The sequence below is a fragment of the Botrytis fragariae genome, assembly GCF_013461495.1.
Source record: "Botrytis fragariae strain BVB16 chromosome Unknown tig00000001, whole genome shotgun sequence".
NCBI classification, from domain to species: domain Eukaryota; kingdom Fungi; phylum Ascomycota; class Leotiomycetes; order Helotiales; family Sclerotiniaceae; genus Botrytis; species Botrytis fragariae.
In genome coordinates, this window is record NW_023500987.1 from 2329165 (window position 1) to 2346715 (window position 17551).

General features: G+C 43.6%; 5 protein-coding genes across 5 annotated transcripts; 3 read left to right on the forward strand and 2 right to left on the reverse strand.

Moving 5' to 3' along the window:
• Nucleotides 1–1149: 1149 nt before the first annotated feature.
• On the forward strand, nucleotides 1150–2542 carry Bfra_000717 (putative integral membrane protein; the record flags this gene model as incomplete). The annotated part of the gene is made up of 4 exons (XM_037331161.1): nucleotides 1150–1344; nucleotides 1398–1502; nucleotides 1552–1940; nucleotides 1990–2542. The coding sequence occupies 4 exons, from the start codon at nucleotides 1150–1152 to the stop codon at nucleotides 2540–2542; spliced, it is 1242 nt and encodes a 413-aa protein (XP_037197494.1).
• Nucleotides 2543–3074: 532 nt separating this feature from the next.
• On the reverse strand, nucleotides 3075–4796 carry Bfra_000718 (putative rna polymerase i specific transcription initiation factor protein; the record flags this gene model as incomplete). The annotated part of the gene is made up of 1 exon (XM_037331162.1): nucleotides 3075–4796. One exon carries the CDS (start codon nucleotides 4794–4796, stop codon nucleotides 3075–3077), a length of 1722 nt encoding a protein of 573 aa, XP_037197495.1.
• A 742-nt stretch (nucleotides 4797–5538) lies between these two features.
• On the forward strand, nucleotides 5539–6366 carry Bfra_000719 (uncharacterized protein; the record flags this gene model as incomplete). The annotated part of the gene is made up of 2 exons (XM_037331163.1): nucleotides 5539–5727; nucleotides 5779–6366. 2 exons carry the CDS (start codon nucleotides 5539–5541, stop codon nucleotides 6364–6366), a joined length of 777 nt encoding a protein of 258 aa, XP_037197496.1.
• A 334-nt stretch (nucleotides 6367–6700) lies between these two features.
• Nucleotides 6701–8023, reverse strand: Bfra_000720 (putative gpi transamidase component pig-u protein; the record flags this gene model as incomplete). The annotated part of the gene is made up of 3 exons (XM_037331164.1): nucleotides 6701–7135; nucleotides 7183–7826; nucleotides 7882–8023. The coding sequence occupies 3 exons, from the start codon at nucleotides 8021–8023 to the stop codon at nucleotides 6701–6703; spliced, it is 1221 nt and encodes a 406-aa protein (XP_037197497.1).
• A 366-nt stretch (nucleotides 8024–8389) lies between these two features.
• Bfra_000721 (uncharacterized protein) lies at nucleotides 8390–16661 on the forward strand (the record flags this gene model as incomplete). The annotated part of the gene is made up of 7 exons (XM_037331165.1): nucleotides 8390–8475; nucleotides 8599–10548; nucleotides 11159–14800; nucleotides 14896–14931; nucleotides 15421–15448; nucleotides 15498–15549; nucleotides 15595–16661. The coding sequence occupies 7 exons, from the start codon at nucleotides 8390–8392 to the stop codon at nucleotides 16659–16661; spliced, it is 6861 nt and encodes a 2286-aa protein (XP_037197498.1).
• Nucleotides 16662–17551: the final 890 nt, after the last annotated feature.

The window sequence follows — 17551 nt, forward strand, 5'->3', positions numbered from 1 at the left end:
AATCGATAAACATGAACTGAAGTTTTCGGGCTGAAGTCTCCTAGCATGTTATGCATTGTCTTGATCTTCCCGCAATATCATATGTGGACGTTAATCTTGTTCACTTCCGTTGAAATCCGCATTGTCCAATACAAAGCCTAGCATTCGAACAAAAAATACCTCGGACGAAAAGATCGGTTACATTTCCCCATTGTGTAAGCCGACCGCTATTGAAATTCAGCTTTGTTGTTCAGGAATCCGAACCCTTCTGGATCGCAAGGTGTTAGCCTGGTGGGGATCAGAGTGTTCGGACGAACTAAATGGTACTAGTCAATAGTCCAATCGCAGTTCCGATCTTACTAACTTATCTATATCTCCGAGAGCTCGATATTCATTGGTAGCCACGAGTTAGAGACGAACGACAAGGTCATACGGAGTAGACATATTCTTAGGCGCATAAAAAAATGTATGTATAGGGTGTAATTAGTCTGAACTAAAATTGGCGGTTTAGCCGACTACCGACAGCGAATCATTTACGAGCTTGCTGAAGAGCAATTTTAAAAAAGCTTCGTGAAATATATTTCACAAAGTATTATATATTAGAACGAGGCGCAATTGTACTTTACAGTCGGTCAGCCAGCCTACTCGTAGTTGGTTATAGGAAAGCAAACAATCGTTGCATTTATACAGCATTCGTGAATTCCAGTCGTGTCGGAGTTGACATATCAACACTCGAGTTTTGACCCTCTCCCATTAACCGAAAGCAGATCCTCCGCAAAGTTGAAATTTGTCACAACCGGGCACCCCATTCAAAAAATTTAGCGTAGAAAACTATCCACCAAGTAGCTCATAAAATCGTATCTCGTAGGTGCATCGTAGATACGATTCACAAGGTTCTCGCGTAGCTTGAAGAGAGACCTATTTTAGACCTCTTTCGCAGGCGCTAGACTCGCTCTTGCCGTGAAATTGTCGATACAGGGAACTATTAAGAAGCGTCATAATCCATGTCCACCTGCCTGAAATCTCTCTGTTTCCATCTTCATATATATCAGTGGCTTGCAGATTTTAGTATCTGGAAAGCCAATTCCTTAACGTCATCCTCACGTTTCTGTTGATGATCAATGATTGCTTTTCCTTCTCTCCTCATGAGCAACACTTCGTCGACAAACCATGGTCTCAGTCACAATGATGGATCTCGTCTCTCGTGATGACAATGTTCTCGGTGTTAATCGAGGAGCCCAGGTGACGGGTGTTGCCTGTGCCGCTCTAGCCCTACCGTGGATTGCCTGTGTACTTCGATTTTATGTCAGAATTGGAATTCAAAAATTCTTTGGACCCGAGGATTGGTTGACTATTGCTTCTATAGTATGTATATTGTTATGATATATGAGGATCAATGTTAACATTATGGATCTTAGACTATACACACTACTTTGTGTGGACTTTTATTACGGTCACTTGCATTTGGACTCGGTGCTCATATATACAATATCAATTCAGGTTATCTGGATGAGCTTGCTAAGGTGTGTGTATTTGAAGAATAAAATTGGATATTCAGCTCACCATTTTCAGTACATATTTGCGAGTGAACTTCTCTATGTCATCACCATGGCTATTACAAAAGTTTCCATTGGGGTCTATTTTCTACGACTTGCCAATAAAAGATATCAATTTTGGATTATCTATGGTGTTATGGCTATTGCAGTTCTAGTCAGCATGGCTTACTTTATATTCGTACTGTTGCAATGTCAACCAATATCGTATTTCTGGAATATGTTCGACGATGGTAGCGGATTTTGTTTGAGCACATCAACTCGAGCTAACGTTACCTATGCACATGCCGCCATGAGTGCTCTAACGGACTGGGCTTATGGTATTCTACCAATTACATTTGTCTGGAAGATAAAGATGAATCCGCGCACAAAGCTTTCAGTTGTTCTTATTCTATCTCTCGGTTTCTTGTAAGTTTCGCCAACGTGCGTATATAACGATTTACTAACATACCTATAGTGCAAGTACAGCAACAATAGTCCGCATATACTACATCAATAAACTTAACCAAACCGCCGACTACACCTGGGAAGGAATCAATCTAGTTAAATGGTCAATCATTGAACCCGCCATCGCCTTAACTGCCGCGTCTTTTGCTACGCTTCGACCTCTCTTCAGTACCCGTCAAAAGAAAGCCTTTAGTATCTACTCTGATAAGTCGGCCACCGCTGCCAAAACCTCCCAGGAAACCCTTGTCGATTCTGATGACGAATATTCGAAACAATTCGCTGCAATGCTGGGTCTAGACGACACTTGTGGCGTTCGAACATACGTATACGCGGATAAGAAAATCGTGCGGAAGGATGATTTAGAAAGAGAACGACTACAGGCGGCATGGAAAGCAGAAGAGTCGGATGATTCAATAGAAGTCAGTGTTCTGAGTGCAGGGTACCAAAAAGGAGAGAGCAGTCGCTCGATCGGAGAAAGTAGTGAGACAGGAAGTAGAGGTGGGGATACGATTGATTGGGCGAGTGGATATAAGACGACCGTTATCACTCAGACGAGTGAATGATTTGTTTAATTTGCGAAGATACCTTTCTGTTTGCTTTGCTTTTGCTGTGTTACTTAGCGGGAATTTGGGATATTATTATTGGCTCTTCTATTCTATTCTATGATATAATTTGGAAAGAACGGGCTCGAAATATGATGTCTAATGAGCTCTAAAATATTGTATGACTGTTCACATGAGCGCAGTGATAAATTTCTGATGACGTCTTTTAAAAAAGCCTTATATTTTGCGAAATGATTCAATGTCAATACCGAGAAGTCCAGACCCCTAAATCCGGTGTAATGTAAAACGAGGTATTCCCTCGGAGAGAGACATTGGATAACATTGCCGACTTCAAGTCAAAACACTCAATATCGTTGAGTCCCACTCTGCACAATAAGGAAGACAAATACGCACGGAATTTCATGTGTCGAGAATTTACGACAATCCTTTGAAAACTTCGCTATGAAACACGTGGAAATCTACTATCACCCTCTTCACCCTGAATGGAATTTTGATGGAAGAAAATTTCCATGAACATAACGACGATAGCATCTCAATGTTCGCTACCATAATCTCCGCCCTCGACCTCTTCCTGCATTTCCAGGTCCGATTCTGAGTATGAACCCGACGCTTCACCCTCCCCCTCCTCATCAGATACTTGTTCCCGGTCTCCCATTTCCACCCCCGATTTGCTTCGTTTTCTCTTCTCCTTATCGATACCCCGCCATCCTCTCTTCCCGGTGAGCGGCTTGAGAAATCTATCAGTATGTACTGCTCCATTCATCTCTTCATCGCTGTCAATACGTGAAGCATTTCGCTTCATGGGAGGACGACCTTTGCTATCCGCGTTTTCCGTATCGGAAGCTGAATCCGACGATGCGTCTTCATCTTCATCGAGAGACGCTCCGGATTCTTCAGATTCATCAAGATCGGGAATCATTCCTGGGTAATATTCTGTTACTTTATCGTCCTTTCCTCCTACAACAGGACCCTCAACCATTGTCCTCATTATCATATTCTCCCCAAAAAGATCCGCACATCTTTGCGTAGCCCTAGCAATGACATTCGGCGAGAATCCAACTAATGCAGCAGATCCTAGTACCTCGCTCCAATCCCTGAGACCTAGCATCTGCTTGCGTTTCTTTTCTGAAAGCTTTCTAGGCGATTTTTGAGGAGACACAGAGGCGGGTGTTCTTTCACGCTTAGGCGTACTTGGCGCTATTGGTGGAGCGAAAATTGGCAGGGGTTTCTTCTGAATTCTGGCAATCCGAGTGAGATATTCATGCTGGGTTTCGCCCTCTAATCTCTCATAAATTTTCTTCGGTCGTCCTCGATGAGTTTTCTTTACTCGCCAAAGTTCGGGATCGTCAAGGCCATTTTCATTTGGGGTAAACAGAGGGACGGTTGCAGGATCAATGGATTGAAGTTTGCGTGGCCGACCCACTGGCTTTTTAACAGGCGAATCTCTATCTGTAGCATCACCTGCTATGCTAGTTGCACGTGAACGAGACTCCACATCCGTATCGAACTCAGCTTGAGCGGCATACTGTCGGCAGGTTTTTCGCGCATGGTGCAAAGCCATCAAGATATCATCCAATTTCGAAAGGGTATGCCTGATTGATGGGCGCAATATTTCTCGGGAACGCTCGTCATCAGCTGATATCTCGGGCCGGAGAATAGTTGTGATTACAGGTGGCTCCGATGATTTTCTAACACCATCTTCTCCAATCTCGGGATCTTCCGACTGCTCTTGTTGCCGTTCATCAATATTCATTTCCTCTGTAACACTATTTTCGACTTGTTTTTCGTGGTCCTCGGCGGTCTCCCGTTGCAAAAATTTCTCTCTTGAATACTTTAATGTGACCCCGATCAATTCATCTTCCAAGTCCCTACTCAGTTTTGTAAACTCCTTTCTTCTCAGAGTAAAAACTTCATCACTATCATCCGGGCCTATCTGCTCGCCTTCCCTTGGGACCTCCGTCGCTTCAATTGGCCATGCAGTCCACTTTTTGGAAGGTGCAAATCCATTTGAGTCATCTTGATCCTCATCTTCCCCATGAACAGTTCCATGAGCATTGAAATCTTTGGCTCGCTTTTTCAATGCGAAAGCATTATATAAGTGAAGGCTCAAATCTCTATTCCGAAGTTCATCCAGCGAGGCCGCCAAACCACGTTCTTCTTCTGTGAGTTGTTGCCATGTTGAAGCTGGTCCATTCCAGCGGTTTTCGCGGGGTGGAGAAGAATTCGTAAATGTCGAGTTTGTTGGCGACGACATCGTGAAAATTCATGCAATGAACATTGTTTCGAAGATCTTGTGAATGCTTTGGAAAATGGACAGAAAAAAGTTGATTCGGCGTTAGGCAAAAAAGGTGCTTACCGCTTACCGTATTTGATTTCACAACACTTTCCATAACCGCAGTCGACAGGTCAAAATTACATCAAATGTTCAACTCTCTCTCAAAGAAAAGCAAACATCATAATGGCTGCACAGAGGTGGCTAAATGATTTATTAGCTCCAGACTATCATATCGTCATTCTAATTTTCCAATACTGCTACTTTTGACTGAGTTAGTACTACGATATGTGTACACATATGCTATTTGCAATTGATGTGCACGTCAGAGAGGTACAAACTTTGAACCGCTCAATCTTAATCTACTATAGTTTGTCCAGTCACATTCGTTGTATCTAAGAGCTACAACAGTTTTATGAAATTTCAAAGCTAATTAATAGAATCTGTGTTTAATCCTCGACCATGTATAGCCATAGACACCAGCAGAACAATTTTTGCTCTTGGTATTCTTCGAGGGATCGTCCACTAAGCTTTAGTAACCTCGTAGTTTCATTCTCAAGTACCGTACTGGGTATAGTGTAGTCTAGACCTATATCCTCAGTATATCATGGTACATCATAGATTTTCCATCTGCATCTTGAAACCTCTACCACAATTTGTAGACCTCTACTGATCATTCGAAGTATACTCGGCGCTCAAGGATTTTAAGATTTTTGCCGCGACCATGACCACCCCCAATCGGATCCCTCGACTTCCTCACAACGGTAACCCACAACCCTCTGCAAACTCAAATCCTCAATCTCTCTCGAATCAAAATCGACGTCAAGTCATTGCCGTGAACTCCTCTCAGACCCAAACTCAACTACCCGAACTCTCACCAGTTCCCAAAGAATGTCCGGCCCAATCAAATAAGGTATCTCCGCAGTTGCCTTCGGGCATTGTCTTGTCACTGACCTCTCTTTAGTCTTCCAAACCCTCGTTTAAATGGACGAACCCGGATCCTTTTAATACTGAAAATAAAAACCATTCGGTACGTCGGACTCTTGCTTCTCCCTCGCGCTTCGACTGCGGCATTGACAGCGTTGCTCCTGATTCACTGGGACCCTCCGAGTCCGGCATTGACAGCGTTGCTCCTGATTCACTGGCACCCACCAACTCCAACATCAATGCCAATACCAATGTCACTGCGCCAGAGGTGTCAATTAAGCAACGTATCTACAATGCCATACGCGCCTTTGGGATTGAGATCAAATCACGAATGAAATTGGAAAGTAAATTGGAAAGGGAGGAGAGAAGAGCGCGAGAGAGACTAAGACGCAAGACCATAGCAAATGGTGTCGCAAGAGCAAAGGCCGAAGATGCGAGGATGAGGGCCCAACTGGATGTGCACTATGACGAGGAACGGAGAAAAAATAGCAATGCGCGAAGGAAAGCAAAGGAGAATAAGATAGAAATAAAGGCAAAAGAAAAACGTCGGAAGGCCCAGGAAAAGAAGCAAAATGACCAGGAGAAGAGAGAGCGCAGGGAGGAGAAAGGATGGGAAAAGATGTGACTGAGGTTCAGAACGCAAAATTGGGAATGTCGCCGGTAGAATAATGTAAGGATAAAGATTGCATTGGATTGATTATACGGAGAGATGCTTCTGCACATACATCGTCATTTTAGGCATATAATAGAGGCCATGTATCATAGGTTCTGGTATGAGATCTTCGGCAGGCTTTGAATTTCTTAGCCTTCATCGTCATGGGTATATTTTGGAAGTTTGTAATGGCGTAGTAGAACCGATGCCTTATTGTACATAGCTTCATAAGAATCACGACATGACGCATTGTACCAAAGAAATATCGATGATGGATGCGATCTGATCTGATTGCTTTATATCATACTTATATTTGCCTGACCTCTTTACCCTTCATTTCCGGTCGTTCAACTTCCCATTCGTCCCTGAGAACTGCATAAAGTAAATCTGCAACCACCAGGACACTCCAGCCAAGGCTCCATACGAGTGTAATTGCGTAGAAAAAATTGGCATTTCCACTTCCAGCATAAATCCATAGATAGTAAAAGGCAGGTCCCAATAATGTTGCATATAGAACTGTAGAAGAGGCTAGGAAAGAATATCGCATTAATGGGAAAAGGTGGCTGTAGACTGGCAGCATTCCTAAGAATAGAGAGGTATCTGATATTGACGGATATGGTTTAAAAATCGCAAAGATTCCAAGGAGTATTGTGAGCACAAAAAGAGGCTGACGTCGTACGCGAATGGTAAGGCCCCGACATATGATGAGAGGTGGAGCCAGAATACACCGAGGAAGAATGACCTAAAAGAGTCAAACATTTCAATGAAGAAATACCACCACAGTCCAACATTGGGCGTGAGGTCTGGAAGAAGAAGTTGGACACCATAAGTTGATGATAGAAATTCCCAAGACCCTGTGATTATGTACGACATGTGAAGAAGGGAGTATAAGTAACCACAGACAGCTATGGCGTTGGTGCCAATGAACAATGGTAAAGACTCCTGACGCTTACTAGGACGTTGACGGTCATAGCATAGCAGGGCCAGAGGAGGGAAAAGAAGTATGGGATACATAGACAGGTACGCTGCGAATGCTATGGCGAACATCGAGGTATAAGATGCGCCAATTAATGCTTTTGAAATGGCATATAATATAGCATAAGTTGTGAATATGCTTGTTGGACGGCCAATGCATGTTGCAATGGTGAATGGGTTGAAAAGAAAGGCAGCAGCAATGGCGAAGCTGGTCCACCGTTTATCCTTTCTAGGTGATGTGAAGAGCCTCGAATTTCCTGCCTCCCCAGACTCTGCTATATTAATTAAAGCATTTGCGCTGGCAAGATCGACCAGTGTGTATAGTAGGTATGTGAATGCGGGATACATCGAAGAGCTCGGGAGGAGAGAGAAGAGAGGGAGGAATAACGGTGCCTGATGATAGACACCACCATCGTATGGGGAGACATTGTGATTATAAAGAAAGAGACCCTCTTGTACTATAAGAAGTTAGTCGCCGATTCAATGCTTGTGTCTATGTATGGGAACATATACATCTCTTGAAGCTTGTCACTGGTGTAGAGATCTCGACTCTCGCTGTCAACAAGTCTGGGAGGCCCGGGAAAGATGCAAATAGTAACAGTCGAACAGCTGCTGCTGCACCAAAAAGAGCTGCCTTCCTCCTATCGATACTCATGATGGTCGTGAGCTAATATGAAGTTGTTGAGCAAAAGAATGAAGCTCAATCATCAAATCAACTCCCTTTCTCATCTTATTAGCCCATTCCCTCACTCACTCAATGCAGTAACCATCTTATGTACTTCAATTCATTATCAACCAATAGATTTGTTTTGATGTTCTGTTGTTCTAGGGTCGGGTGGTCCGTGTAAGGCGGTGAGATGGTCTATCCAATAAGCAAAGAGTTCTTCTGTTAATCAGCGGATTGAGAAGCTTTGGAGAAATAAAAAAAAAGTTCTCTGGGAACTTTTTTATCAGCACGACTGAGAAACCCCCCCACGATACTATCTCCATTCTCATCTCGATCTCAATCGCAACAGCAACAATGGGAAGAATTAAGAAGAAGGGAACTTCTGGTCAAGCCAAGAACTTCATTACTAGAACTCAGGCAGTCAGAAAATTACAAATTTCGTAAGTACATATTCATATACATTGTAGTATTGAAAAAGTCCTTTCCCCAATTCCTTCAGTCGCATTGTTGCTTCACTTCTACTTATATGTTTAACAATAGTACTAATTCTTTGGCTTAAACAGTCTACCTGACTTTCGTAAGTTGTGTATCTGGAAAGGAATTTATCCTCGAGAACCAAGAAATAAGAAGAAGGCATCGAAATCCTCGACACATTCTACCACCTTTTACTACACAAAAGATATCCAATGGCTATTGCATGAGAAGATTGTCGATGCTTTCCGTGAGCAGAAAGCTTTAGAGAAGAAAATCTCGAAAGCTTTAGGACGAGGAGATGCAAGCGACGCTGCGAGACTTGAACGCAATGCATCCAGACCGGAGAAGACTGGAAAGACTAAATACAACTTGGATCACATCATCCGAGAAAGATATCCTACATTCATCGATGCGCTACGAGATCTTGACGATTGTTTGTCAATGCTTTTCTTATTTGCAAATTTACCCTCGACCTCAACTGTTCCTGCAAAGATGATTGCGAGATGCGAGAAGTTATGTTTGGAATTCGAACATTATTTAATCGTCTCAAATAGCTTGCGCAAGTCATTCTTATCTATCAAAGGAATTTACTACCAGGCAACGATACAAGGACAAGATATTTTGTGGTTAGTGCCTTATAGATTCAACCAAAGAGTCACTGGTGATGTGGACTTTCGAATCATGGGTACCTTCGTCGAGTTCTACCAGACTTTGCTAGGATTCGTCAATTTCCGCCTCTACACTTCTGTTGGATTGGTATACCCACCAAAATTCGATGCGGCTAGAGATGATCAAGATGCAGGTCTAGGAGCATTCTCATTGGAAGGAAATGGTATTGGTGCTATTGAGCAACCAAAGCAGATCACCAATGGCGATGCAAAGCCCGATCCTAAACTCCAAGCAGAGATTGACAAACTGATGCTTCAACTCAATGCACCAGAGAAGGAGGCCGAGGAGACAACCAAAACTTCACCTGATGGCGAAGATGAAGAGCAAGCAACTGAGACCATTGATAAATTCGAGCCAGCTGCACCAGGTGGTGATATACTTATGCAACCTTCTTATTCTGCCACCGATCCATCGACTTTGTTCTCAAAGTTTACTTTCTTTTTATCAAGAGAGACCCCTCGCCAACCTCTCGAGTTCATTCTTCGGGCATTTGGCTGCAAGCGTATTGGTTGGGATGCAGTCCTTGGAGAGGGTGCTTTCACTCATAATGAATCAGACCCATCGATTACCCACCAAGTGGTTGATCGCCCACCCGTACAGGTCCAACCTGAGGAAGATGAGGAAGTCAAGGAAGACAACCAAACGGCACAGCGTTTGAGGCCTGGAGCTCGAGTCCCTGGTCGCATTTATATTCAACCACAATGGATTTGGGATTGTATCAACGATGAGGAGCTCAAAAGACCGGATCTATATGCACCCGGTGCACAATTGCCTCCACATTTGAGTCCCTTTGTTAAGAAAGTACGTGGTCAGTATGATCCATCTGCCCCACTTGAAGATCAAGAAAGGGAGGACGAGGAACTCGAAATGGATAGCGGTAGCGAAGATGAGGCAGATGTCTCCGATGAAGAGGCAGCTGTTAAGAAACAGGATCTGGTTACAGCTATGGACGTCGATGAGACTGCTGAGGGTATGGATGTTGCTGGATCTGATGATGAATCAGATGAGGCTCTTGATAAGGTCGATGAGTCTTTTGGTGGATTCTCTGAAGCCGAAGACAGCGAAGATGAAGAAGAGACCACTGCTCTTCGTCGTCAACGAGAACTTGAGGCTGAGTTATCTGGTGTGGCCTTACAAGAAAAGGAAGTTGACCCGAGAGTTAAAGCTAAGACGGATGCTAAGAAGAAGGCCGCCAAGAAAGCGAAAGAAGAAGACGAGGAGTTGGAGAGATCTAAGATGATGATGAGCAGAAAGAAGAGGAAGATTCTAGAGAAGATGGTTTATAGTAATAAAAAGAAAGACGCAGAGGCAGAGGCATTAAGAGCAAAGAGGAGAAAGATTGAGAAGTCTGGAAAAGCAGCTCCAAGAGAGTAAGAGAATAATGGTGGTCACTGTAGCTGAGAAAAGTATGGCGTTCATGGCTTGGACAAGGAGTTTCAACCTGCATTTGGGGGTTTATTACTGTGGTTATACCTGTGAATATTAGACTAGCCAATCTTTCTTTTATCATCATGAATGTTAAACACAAATCTGTGTGGCTTCTTGTGATTTTTTGTGACTTTCTTTGTGACTTTGTGAAACTTTTTTATTTTATATGCTTTTTGATGACTGATCATGTGATAGGTACCCAGTGCCTGAAAAGACTTAAATACAGGGTCTCTTTATGACTTTTTTGGCATGGTCGGGTTTCAGAAACAGTAAAAGCAAATTCGCGTCAGAACTACCGAATGTACACACTATGGCTGTGGATCATCATCTCTCCCGGCATGTGAAAGCTTAATCTGCTGATTGTAAAACAGAAAGTACAACTTTCAAATAACACAGCTATCGGGCAACCTCTTCTACTTTCTATTTTCCAACATGCGATAGCAATTATTCTCATAACTTGGATGCTACTGCATATACCTACGGATAGCTAGGCCGGGAGAAAAACATGACATCTTATCCTCCTCTCGACGTCACGACAAGAAATAGTTCTAGCACTTCACCGATCGAACGCCGAACGACTTCAAGCACATATTCGAGTTCAACCCAACGCTATAGCAATGACAGCAGTGAGACGGGCGAATCTAGCACGGCAGTTAGTAATCGAAATAGCTTTGCGACAAGTACCTTGAACGAAGAAGGCAGTGAACAACAGGGTGGATTGGATGGAGGCATAGAGGACAGAAGTAGAAAGGACGGGAGAAGCAACCATAGGGCCCACAACAAGAGTCGAAGTAGTGGAGGATTTCTATTATCAAATTCTCTATTCCATCGCAATGCAGAGAGCTCATCTACGGCCACGGCAGAACAACAACCTCGCAATCGGGGATTTCTTCACGATGTGAAAGGCAAATCAGCGGACAAAAAGCAGAGCAAGAGACAATCGCGTAATGGTACTATAGCAGGAAGCCCCCTGGCTTCCAATGTGGCGAGCGCTCCCACGGCCCATGACATAGAAGAGGAAGATATAGTTGATGAAAATACGACGCCGCACAGTGATCATGGGCGAGGTACAAATGCGTCCGAAAAGACTGCTACAAGCGGGCTTGATGTTGATTCTGCCCAGATCGTCAATCTGGCCCTGAATCTTAGTGAAAGTAGAAGAATCGCATCGAGACGTAATGCTTCTACACCATTGCCCTCGAATGCTGTAGGATTTAGAGATGAGATGGCAGGAGGTAGTCTACGTCACCATTTACAGCAGCAAAGGAGAGTGTCCAGAAACATCTCACCGAAGCCTGACAGAATTGATAGGGCACTTACAGGTTCTCCACGCCTTTCATCGGGAATAAAAATTGGCCCTTTACCAATAACTTTAGATGCATCCGAAACTGCCTACCAATACCAATTCTCTTCATCCACATTGGCAAGAGCAGAAAAGGCTAAAAAGGCAATTGAGCTCATGGCCCAATACCGGCGATTGTTACAATATGTCCCTCCATTGAAGGCCGGATCTGTGGAGAAGAATCAGCACAGCAGTCCAGGCTCGACGTCTGAACAACCTCATCGCATATTCGGCAGGCAATATAATCCTTTGCAGTATATCAGGAATAGAAAAGTGCGTGCTCGAGCTCGGATTTCCATTGATGGAGAAGCACAAGAATTCGGAAATGTTCACAAGGTTTCATGGTGGGTAGATGAAGTTTCGAAGGCTGCTTTAAGTGACAGTTTTGTCAACGGAAATCATGTAGCACTACCGCCATTCTCAAAAGCTATAGAAGAAGGCCATTCGCCCCATACATCACCTCAGTCCGCGGGGAGTAAGAATCAAAGCGCCCTTAAATTGGCAAGACCCAGAATTGACTGGGCTACTAGTCCTGCAGATATGCTTGCAGACATCTTCTGGATGGAACAGGGTGACAATAAGACACTGATTGAAGATCGAAATGGGAGACCGATATTTCCTCGAAATCCTGAGCCTAGGCAATCTATACCACGCAAACCAGACGACTTTGACATGCTTAAATCGCCAGATCGCTCCCATCACAAGAAATCGAACTCGGCTGTCGACCTTCGTATCGATACTAAGCTTCCAGAATTCAGATCTTCTAAGGTTGATTCAGATAAGCATCTGGAAAGTAAAGCCTCCAAGGTTCGGCACAAACTACATGACGCAGCCCATGCGCAACATGGCAGCCACAGTGTAAGCCGCGAGCGTTCTCGCTTTTTACGATCTAGGAGTAGATCTAGTTCCGATTCCTCCGATAGTGAACATATAAAAAGATTTTCAAAACGGAGACGTAGTGGGACGAACGAAAGTCAAGACGATCACGGTAAAGACATTCTTGAAAAACAGATGTTGGAAATGCTTGCGAAGGAATCTGGCGATTCCAATTGGATGACACCCAACAAGCTGGATAAACAGGTTTCCGTTTCAGCTATTGAAACGCCAACTATCCCCGTACTCAACAGCGGGGAAAAATCGGATTCGAGTATAAGTTTGCATCAAAGAAGGACGGATCTGAAGGGTATCAATAAAGATTCTCCTATCAAGAAAAGACATCCTTTCATATCTACCTCATCAGGACGACCAAGCCTCGAAGTACCGGGCGTTAGTCCTCGAAACTCTTTGGATGGCCTTGATACTACTGCTCCCAACTCCCCACAAATACGGGCCTCGAAGTTATCTAATTTTGTTCCTAGTATTGGACTAGACCTCTCATCACCTCGTAGTCGCCGGTCATCGCCAAACAGAAAACGGGCCTTATCACGAGTCAGGTCCAAGATTAATCCGTTTCGTGAGCATAGCAGAGACCGCAGTGGTGAATACGAACCAGATAGATCTCGTGTATCGATAGACTCTATTGGTTCCATAGATTCAAGAATTGATCCTAGAGAACACATTCCTGAAGCTCTCATTGGCCGTAATCGGTCCTTGAGCCCCACGAAGAAACTCACGTCGAGAGACACAGATGAAAGTGCAAAGTCTTTGAAGAAACAGACAAGCCTACGGAGAGGCAAAGGTGACGAACCATCTGGCATCCGAGGATTGTTCAAGGGCTCTCGTGGACCTGTTGCTAGAGTTAGCGAGTTTTTATGGAAAAAGGATTGGAACAGTTCTACTGCTTCAACCGATGAATCCGACATAGAAGATTTCCGCGCGCCGGTGCGCGAAAATGAAAAGGCACTTCTTCTAGATAGCTATGACTCGAGATCAGTCGATGTGGAAGTGCCACATGATAAATCGATCCCAACTTATCTTAATGAAATGCCTTCATTTAAGTCGCCTTTGGAAAATCGTGGAAGGTCCACACAAAGTCGTAAAGAGGAAGCAGTCATCGAAGCAGAACCTTCGGATGTTGAAAATCCATCTAGTTCAAAACTCGAACCTCCCCCAAGAATCGAAATAGACGGCGTTTCACCGGCATCATCTCCGGAAGGAGAAAACCGACACGATTCCGATGTCTCTGATAATTCAACTCGCAAAGGAGGTTATGCTCGAGGTGTTCGCAATGCGGACGCTCGGTTGAATGCCATACTCGGATATCCTGGCAGGGTCGATACAATGCCAGTAACTGGCTTGTCACACATCACAGCGAATGACAATAGACGCCCCTCACTCGATATAAATCGTCGTTGGAGCCACTCTGATAGCGGGGTATCAACTCATCGTGGTCCCTTGACAAGACGAGACATTGCCTACGTTAAAACACGTCTCTACTCATCTGGCATCAAGTCAATGTACCTCACACGTCAAGCCGCGGAATCAGTAGACTTTCGAACTGCGCAGGGGAATTGCTACAAAGGTATAGTTTCTCTCACCAATAAGTCTCTTTCTCCGGTCCCAAGATCACAACAACATATATTAGCAGCAAGCATCATTAGGGATGATATCCAACTTTCAGCACAATTATGGCAAAAATCTCAAGAAAACTTCTCCATGAATACTATTCAAACGCTTCTGAACGAAATGGGAGCTCTACATAGTCGTTTGGTGGATAATTTAACTCCAATGGCAAGAAAGGCAGCCGATGAAGCGGATGAGGTCTCCAAAGATCTGGTCACTAGTCAGATATTGGAAGTCAACAAGTTGACGGCTAGCATGGATAAGATGATCCGGAGAAGGAGGAGAAGATTTAGATGGGTGAGAAGGGGAGGATGGGTTCTAGTGGAATGGGCGTTGGTGGGAGTAATGTGGTATGTTTGGTTTATGGTTGTGTTGTGCAGGGTTGTTATGGGGATTGGAAGAGGTGCAGTGGGGGCTGTGAGATGGCTATTTTGGCTGTAAACAGTGTTACAGTCCTATTTATTGCAAAGAAGAAGAAGTTGTGAGTTGAAGAATTTCACATTAATAACGGAGCAGTGAGGAAATATATTTTGTATAATATGCTGGGTTTCGCAAGTGGAGCAATGGGTTTGGAAACAAAAGAGCTATGGATGAATAGGATGGTTGGATGGATGGACTCGGAAAAAGCCTCTTTTTTCGGTAGAATTGGAAAGAACATTTTTAATACATTAATGATACCCGATAATTAGTCTAATACAATACATTTCAATATGAGAGGTTCAGTAGTACACTTTAAACCTTCGTGCGACCTGAGATAATTCCCTGTGTGAGATGAAGATGCTTGCTTGGTGAATCTGTTGAGCATTCAGGTGGTTGCCGAGGATTAACTTTTTGATATTTTTTCTTTGTCTCTTACACTTTGCTTCCTTTATTCTTTTACTTCCACAATTCTATTTTGGACCAATATCTGTGGTGATTCTTTATCTCGGATCTTATTGTTGGCTGATAACACTGAAACAACTCACAACAGTCACGTATTTAAGCTTTTCATTGCCCCTGTTTGTCTTCCTCTACATCTTTCACTGTCTCCTGATACACATATCACAGCAACCAGCTCGCGAACCAACCCCAAAATCTCATCAATTTTACATCTATATAGGTACAGATACTAGCAAGCAAAAGTGAGACATCATGTCACATAAAGCCCAAGCTCCGGTATACAACACCGACAATGGCGAAAAGCCACCTCCATCAATCGAAGACGAGAGAATTAGTCCCGAAACTTTCTACAAGCTAGCTGCCCTTGGCTTAGAATCCAGCTCTGAGTCTGACTCTGACTCTGATTCTGAGATTGAGAAGTATGAAGCTTATCAGGAACCTTATTATGATTACAGACATGAAGAGAGATCTCGTGCGAGATCTCCATCTCCTGAGCCTGCTTATTGGAAATCGAGCTCCAAACCTTATGGGGATGGTAACAAACCACAAGCTACTTATGGAAGAGAAGAGTACCGCAGACCAACAGTTTTTCATCCAGATCCAACAGAAGAATATCGAGCCCGAAAGCGAGCTGAGCGCGCTGCTCGAGCTACCCAGGGGGATGAACCTCAGCGATCTCACTATAGCCGTAGAGCTCCTTCTCCTGAGAGAAAAGATCATCGCAGAGATAACGAAGAATATCGCAGACCTCATGTTCCTGATCCACCCCGGTATCAACACTACAGCCCCAGAGGCCGATCACCATCTTCTCCTCCCACACGACCAAGATATCAACCCGAATCTTCTCACAAATCTTCTTCATCCTCATACTCATCCTCTAGTTTTACACGTGCTGAGAAATTAAGTAAGATGGAAGAAGAACGAGAAGACCGAGAAAGAATTAGAGAGGATCTTCGAGCAAAACAAGAACTCAAAAAGGAAAGGCTCAGAAGACAGCATGAGGAGAATTTGAGAGCTAAAGAAGAATTAGATCACATCAGATTGCGAAGAGAGGAGGAAAAGGAAGAAGAACGTCTTAAAGATCGTCTTAGACAGAGACAAAATGGTCCAGACGAAAGATATCAATCTCGTTCCAAGCACGAACCCCGCAAAAGCTCCAGATATGAAGAACCCAAAATCTATGAGTCTCGCCCGAGACCTAGCTATAGAGATCCAGAGTATGGCTACGATTATGACAGAAAGGAAGTCAGGGTTCCAGAACCGAGAAAGGGGGAGAAGTTGAGAGTCGATATTCCTGAGGGGTGGAGAATTGTTATTGTGGTTGAGGATTAGAGTTAGGAAGAGGTAAGTCAGAGGAGTGTTTCTACTGTTGTTTTCTTTTGTGCTGGTATAGAACTTCTCGTTTTTCTTAGAGTCACTCTTTATATCGATTTCCTTGAGTAAATTTCCTACAGTCACTCCTTCAGTCACTTTTCTTGAGTCATTTTCTAGAGTATAGATATATAGACGGACAGATAGATAGTCATTTCTTAATTGTCTTTCCTAAAATCATTTTCTTCAGGTCAGTATGAGGAATTCCCAAGTGGGAACAGTAATAAAATCAATTTTCCTATTTGAACATAATGTGTATAATAAAAATGTGAGTAATTTCGTGATTGCATGATGGTAATTTTCTGTGAGCTTTCTTTTCAGTCTGTTTTTGAGGTAGTTAATGCATTTAAACAGTTGACCGAGCAAAAGTTTAAAAGCTATGTGATTAGGATACTTAATGTCATCAAAAGGCATGTTGCCTCGAAATTTGTTCGTCTACTAGTGGTGTATACGCCATGTGGTCTGACATCCGCCCCCTCACGTGGGTAATCAGTCTTCCTCAGAGTGCCATTGTCTCATAATCTTCGAATTCCAAGTCTCGCCCGTGTTTGTATGTCGTCAAATAATATTAGTTTCTTCCTTCAATGTTCAAATCAAAGACAGAAAACCAATGGCGAAGAAATAGAGCGGGCCAAGGTTCGATTCGTTTGTTAGAACAGTACAGCGCACATTCGTTGTTGTTCTGTGATAGTTTTCATCTCAACAGAGCAGAACACCTGTTCTCATTTCCACGAACAATGCCATTATTCCAAACCTCTTGCTCGAAACAAATCTTCGTCATGACGATAAATAGCTCTCCGTCCTGCCATTCTGTCTTAATTCCCATAAAAACCAGAAGATCCTAGATCCAA